We start from the raw sequence: 6,936 nt of genomic DNA, 5'->3' as shown, positions 1-6,936 counted from the left end.
TTCTATCCTGGCTGAAGCAACAAATAAAATATTTTTTTACAAAATATATTTTGAATTTGAGTTTCTTCTAAGGAAATGTTAAATTCTCTGAAAATAACTGGATTATCTCCCAACTTTGACAACTACTGATGTCACCAGTTTACAGGTAACCTGTGAATAGACAGTGAATGGAAGATGTGAATTGTCATGTTAGTGATACTGGGCACACACTGTGGGTTTTTTTTTCCTGTTGGAGTCTATTTTAATTTAGCTTCTGAATCATATTTCATTCAATTCCAAATCCACAAAACCAGGATAGGTTTACAGCCTAATCTGAAAGGTAGTAAATTATTCGATATGTAGACGTTTTTAATATTATATAAATTTTTGGATATATGAATAATTTAATGGTTTTACTCCCAAGTAGGTCCAGCCAAAGCAAAATCAAAAACCAGCAAAAAATAGTAAGGCATAAATAGCGATTGAGACAGACTGATAGAGACTAAAATTAACTACAGTGTTTTCAGTAACAGGTGATTTGAAATAATTTTGCAAACTGCAAAATAAACTCAACGAAGTTTATTTTCTTTTATTTGGGGCAGGCAACACTTCTTAGGGGAATGGCTATCTCTTTGTCTTAGTTAAGAGGAAGAGTGAGTTCTAGGTTAAATATAATCAAGGAATTTCCCAGTCTTTGCTATTTGAGATTGTGACCACAACAGGCGGTTGACTGAAAGGGAGAATGAAGAAGGGTGGAGGTTGGGGGGAGGTGGAGATGAAAAACAAAACAAAACAAAACCACAAAACCTTTCTAAGCAGCTCTGTGAAAAATTTAGCTCCAGAGCAGCTACAGAAGTCCTCAAATCAAATCAGTATGAAGATACAAGGAAACCTTAATTAGCTGGTGCAGGGTGGACACTCCTCAGCTCAGTTCTATTACAAAAGTCCAGGCTGCTGAAATTAAACTCTGATGCCATTCATGCCAGCATCCAATCACCAGAGAGACCAGAAGTTCAGAGATGCCTTTGAGTTGCCAACAAGTGTGGCCACTATACGTCAAGGACTCTAAAGCCGTGGTAGAGGGGGAAGAACATCTTTAGAGAGGATGCCCAGCTGGTAAGATTTAACCATTTCTGAAGTTTTAGTTACTTGATGAATCTCATTGGCTAAAATCAAGAAACGCTCCGCCTCTTTGCAAATGTGTGAAGGGGGAAAGTGTCTAAACTTCTATGTCTTATAGCAGTTGACCCTCTTGCTTTAAGCCTCCTGGCTTCCTATCTCTATATACACAGGTATATGTGTATATGTTATATAATTGTTCTCCATTTGTTGATATCAAAGAGAATTGAAGGAAATGGATTTTGAAACTTCACGGTGTGCCACCCTACAGTACTGTCCTGACCCTTATATCCAGCGGTGAGTTTAAACATGACATAACTTATATTTTGAGTGTTATTGCATGTACAAAGAGCCAACGCTCCTTGTTTATGAGCAGGTGATTTTATTTTGGACTTTCTGTGTACTTAAAATGGTCTTTTTTAATTATTTTCTTGTTTTGGTTTATGTCTGAATAGACAAAGTGACTAAGTTTGAAGACAATCTTCCCATGGTTTCTTAAAAAGATATCACCCGATTTTAAGATGTTTAAAATATGTTATTTGCCTTACTCAGCACTCACCCACCCAAGAAGAAGAAATTTCATTGGCTAGGAATCATCTATGGATGATCAAGTCAAAATAAACACAGAAGAATTTTGATTTATTAAAAACAGATAAATAGCTATTGTTATTGTCATAGAGATTATGGCTTATTATTTTGGCTCTAAGAAATATTTTCTTTTTAATTTGTTTCATAACAAGCATGTTCTTTTGAAAACTCTGACTTTTAAAACATACGATTATACTGAATTTTACTTATGTTTATAGGAAGAAACATTTGCCGAGCACCAAGAAGGAATATTAGTGAGCATGCACAATGTGTTGTGTGTGTATGTGTTTCAATTTAGAGTTTGCTATTTTTAAACTGGTAAATGAAATCTGAACAGTGTTTTTCCAGTCATAAAGCTACAGGAAATATGCAAGTTGTATGTAGCGGTGTGATGTTGTTAATTCAACAGAGAGGGCCTCTGAGTCTTGAAAACAGTAGGGTTACAAAGGGGTTAACTTGTAATTCACTACCAGTTAGTAAGCAGGCTCTCTGGGCAGAGCTCAGCTACTGTGGCATTGCCCAGGCAATTATGGAAGATGTGTGATCTTTTATCATTAATGTCATTTGTCACAATGTAGAATACTGATGTGGACTACCTAGGTTTTGCTTCTCTCATTGTGAGATTTCTGGTAGGCTGTGTGAAAAAGCAGAAGAGGAAAAGTGAGGCAGAAAGGTAAATGGAATGGTTGAGAGAGAAAGGGAAAAGAGGGAGAAAATGAATGGAAGAAAGGAAGGAAGGAAGGGAGGAAGGAAGGGAGGGAGGGAGGAAGGAAGGAAGGAAGGAAGGAAGGAAGGAAGGAAGGAAGGAAGGAAGGAAGGAAGGAAGGAGGGAAGGAAGAAAGAAAGAAAGAAAGAAAGAAAGAAAGAAAGAAAGAAAGAAAGAAAGAAAGAAAGAAAGAAAGAAAGAAAGAGGGGAAACAAATTTGTGATCTTCCAGGATGAAATGTGAAATGTGAATGGTGTTTGATCCCTGCCTTGCTCCCTCTGGAGTTTATATTCTTGGAAACCTTGAAAATTAGATTTAGTTGGAGTTGGAAATTTGATGGATAAAGCAGGAAACACCAAAGACTTTCTAGTTCTCAATATTTTTCTTCAGCCTCAAAGTTTTCTATTCCACTAAAAATCTTTTAAAATAATATTTCTAAGCACATAATGCTGATGAAACATTGTATAATGCTTCCCTCGAGGCATTTTCTTTCTATTGATTACTAACCCACACACTAATTATTATTAGTTAATAATCCTGTACACCTCTGTCTAAAGCAGCGATTTTCAACAGGTGTGCCACAATAATTTTTAAGATGCACAATACCTGACTATTTAATCAGGGGCACTGACCTCTTTTTCCTTCGATTGTCAAATAAACATATGACAACAGTCAACACAACAATAGCTGTCCAGTGTGAATGTATCAAGATTATACCTATTTTTTTGTCAGATTGACAAAAATATTTGTGTGTGTGCGCGCGTGCGCGCCACAGAATTTTAGTAATTAGCTTATGTGCTCCATGAGATGAAAAGTGTTAGAAATCGCTGGTCTGGAGGCATTTCCAGTGATTGATGAGAGAGGCCTTAAATATAAATAAGAGGAAATTGCTTTTTATGTTGTTTCAAGAAACTGTTAATTCGTGGAGAAAATACCATCTCAGTTTTTGACAGATTGAGACATTCAAAATAATAATAGTTTTTTAAAATATTTCAAATTTTTCTAAATGCCCTGAGCTTTAATCATGGTGAGTGTCACTTTTCGGGAGAGGAGGCAGGTATTTTGGGTACCTGTGAGGTTTCAGTGAAGAGTGGTCAGGGAATGTTTATTTGCCTAATAAATTGTTTTAAGCAAGATTATGTACTTCCCATTTGTAATGAAACTTCACTGGCAAATAAAGAGCAGAAAACTATTTGCTGCTGGTCATTTACTCTGTGCAAGGCACTGGAAATGCAAAAATGAATAAGGTGTGGCTGTGATGTTTATTTAATGCTACAGTACTTATATATTTAATAACGTATATTTTCTCAAATATTTAACTGTTTTGCCACATAACTTAGGGACTGAATTATTGCTCCTTTCCTATCTATACCACTTAGTGAGTAAATGAGTAAGTGAAAAATCACTAAGTAATATATGATACCATATATTGTTAAAGCAAAAATCACACATATATTTTCTTTGATGCTTAATGAGTGAATAGGTTTGAGTTGGTTTTTCTAAAGAGAAACCCTTGTAGTTCCCAGTTTACAAAATATATTTTAAGATAGACCAAATTTAATCATTCTAATATAATCATAGTCATCTATATAGTTAAATTTGTCATTTTCTTGTCCTTTTCCTTAGAAAGAAGTCACAAGAGAGAACTTTCAAAAAAAGAAGGAAAAATACCATGTTATTTTTAACTCCAAGATACCTTAACGTGTGAATTTCCTTTTATCACAGAACAGCATAAATGAGGGATGTTATTATCATTTATTACTGAATGTTAATGGCAGGCCCAAAAGGCCAATTTTAATATATATTTCAAAATATGAAATGATAATCATTCTCTCAGTTAAAAGTGAGATTTAACCCCCTGTTTTGTCTTTGTGTCTGAATATATTATGCATTTAATTTTTCTCTGATGTTGATCCCAATTCACTTCAGTCTTTGCAAGAACTTATCTGAAAATCAATAAAGCAGTTCAACTACAGAGCTTAGCCCTTTGATAACAATGACCATTACAAAGAGAAGGTGACAAAATTACATCTTGTCATTTTATTGCTCACTTAATTCTAACAAAAATATAAAAGCATAGATGAAATTATGCAAGATCAATAAACAAGAGCCAATGAATAAGTTACCATTTCTTTATAATAAAAACTTCATAAAATAAATTATGTTTATTTAATTTTTATTAGGTAAATATTAAAAATAAATAGAAAATTTATTATTTTAGAAGCTAAATCTTGTTAATTTATTTTTGGGGTTATAATTTTGTTGTCCTTGAATCTCGTGAAGTTTTTAGAATTGCCATCTATTTTTTAAAATAGGATTTTTAACCAAGAAATACTAAAAGATTAAATTCTTTCAAAAGAAGCTAAAACTGTCAAAGTACTGTGAAGATGAATAAGAAGTATTTCCTGTGCAAATTATATATTGATTGTGAATGTCACACTTTTCTAGTTTAAAGGTCAACTTTATTAACTGTTCTTTCTAAATATATCCCAAAGGGAAGGGTGGTGACAGTTAACTTAAAGTGGAAAATCAATAAATTAAAATAACATAAAGGCATATGTAGTTCTGTGTTGGGTGTCCTCCACTTGCCTCTTTTACATCTGCCTTCTATCCTCCTTCTTGTTCTATACCCCAGAAAGTTAACTTCTAAATATCCTGTTGACAGTTCCTTTCACCTCTGGTTTCCTCTTCTGTCAACCACTGGGAACCTCTAACAGGAGATCAAAGGATACAAGGAGAGTGAAGTTGAGATATATGTTTCCCTGGCCATCTCTCTGGGTTTTCTACAAAAGGCTATGGGCCCTGTCAGAGACATCTGCCACAGGTCCAGTGTCTTGAGTTCAAGTAACTGCTCCCCACTCTCCATCCCCTTCAAGCTTAGGTTTGATAACCATTCCTAGCTACTGTTAGCTCCAAAAAACCATACCAAATCTCTTATCCCTTGATAAATAGTCTCTTTATTTACTCTTTGTTCAGTGTTCTTTTACTGCCAGAACCATGGCAAGTACAAAAACAAATATATGTCCATAGTGTTATGTGCACAGGCAGACTTCCAAAATGAACATAACATATAATAATACAATATAATTTGTGATGTGAGATAAAAGATGTATCTATCCCTTGCAGTAAGCAAACCAGTTTTTAGTAAGGTCAATTTTAGCCATCTCCATAATCACTATGTTTCTCTATCTGACCGAACTAATTGAGTCTACATGCTGCAGTCTGCGTATGTTGTTCATATCAGTCCTTCAAATGAAACAAGTCAGAGGGCGGAAAGAGTTATTTCATAAAAAATATGAAGGTACAATTTATCAACAGCAAATAATGTATCCACCAGTTGCAATCAAGAAAGAGCTGCTTTAGCCCTAACCGGTTTGGCTCAGTGGATAGAGCATCGGCCTGCGGACTCAAGGGTCCCAGGTTCCATTCCGGCCAAGGGCATGTATCTTGGTTGCAGGCACATACCCAGTGGGGAGTGTGCAGAAGGCAGCTGATCGATGTTTCTCTCTCATCGATGTTTCTAACTTTCTATCCTTCTCCCTTCCTCTCTGTAAAAAATCAATAAAATATATTAAAAAAGAAAGAAAGAAAGAAAGAAAGAGCTGCTTTAAAGCCTTACAATTTTTACAAGAATAAGTTTTAAAAGACCTTTAAGGCCAACTGTAGCTAGCCAAGAAGCATGGTGTGTTATAATTATGTATGCTGCTCCTGAGATGTGAGTGCATTTAAATGGCAGAGAATAGGGAAGCATGTTAGCTTGGTGCACAGAGGACTTGTTAAAAGATCTGGATAATAATTTTAACTCTACCACTAACTAATGATGTGACCCTCATGAAATCACTTAATCTGTCTAAATCAAAGATTTTAAGGTAAGTAGGGATAACAAACTCTGATCTACTATTCACAAATAAGACTTTGAGAATTAAATATGAACCCAACTAAACTGTGAAATCCATTTCCTTAGTGTATTTCCTCAGCCCTACTATTGTGTGGATAGCACACCAGCAGGCTGGGGATTCTTTCCCAGCAACAATTGTGTCTCCATGTAGGCATGCCTTACGTTCCATTTTGCTCTATATCATCTTTAAATTAAGGACAAAGGTCATTATGGGTCTTGGACATGATTTTGGCTTGTCTTCCTCAATTCTTATACTTTTGAGTTTAGGGGTTAAGTGATTTGCCCAAAATCATACAACAAAATAGTAGCAGAACAAAGTCTGGAATTAGTATCTTGACTCCCAGTTCAGTGCTATTTCTTCAAGAGTACGTAACATTCTATTAGATCTGCATAGGACTTTACGGTTAAGAGTTTCCCAAAACAGTTTCTGATCCACCTGGGAGATGGGTAGGTGTGGAGGCAGATAGCCATAGCCTAATCCCAAGAACCTGCAAATATGCTTTATTACACAGCACAGGGGAATTAAGATTGTTGATGGAATTAACACTGCTAATCGGCTGGCCTTAAAATAGGTAGGTTATCTTGGATTACCCAAGTGGACCCAATGTAATCACAAGAGTCCTTAAAAGTGGAAGTGGGAAGTAGA

The 6,936-nt window shown here is 35.4% G+C and overlaps 1 protein-coding gene across 4 annotated transcripts in view; it reads left to right on the top strand.

The window, feature by feature from the left end:
* Window positions 1–1,333: 1,333 nt before the first annotated feature.
* The window catches only part of TP63 (tumor protein p63), a gene marked incomplete at both ends in the record, with an annotated part of 214,334 nt that continues 208,731 nt past the window's right edge, over window positions 1,334–6,936 (top strand). For all 4 annotated transcript variants that reach the window (XM_080654858.1, XM_080654857.1, XM_080654863.1 and 1 more), the window contains one exon: window positions 1,334–1,395. In XM_080654858.1, the coding sequence (XP_080510984.1) occupies window positions 1,334–1,395 (62 nt within the window). The remainder of the gene's footprint in view (window positions 1,396–6,936) is intronic.

Source organism: Plecotus auritus (assembly GCF_963455305.1).
Source record: "Plecotus auritus genome assembly, chromosome: 2".
NCBI lineage: Eukaryota > Metazoa > Chordata > Mammalia > Chiroptera > Vespertilionidae > Plecotus > Plecotus auritus.
Note: the sequence above shows the minus strand (reverse complement) of the source record. Positions and strands in the feature narration are given on the sequence as shown.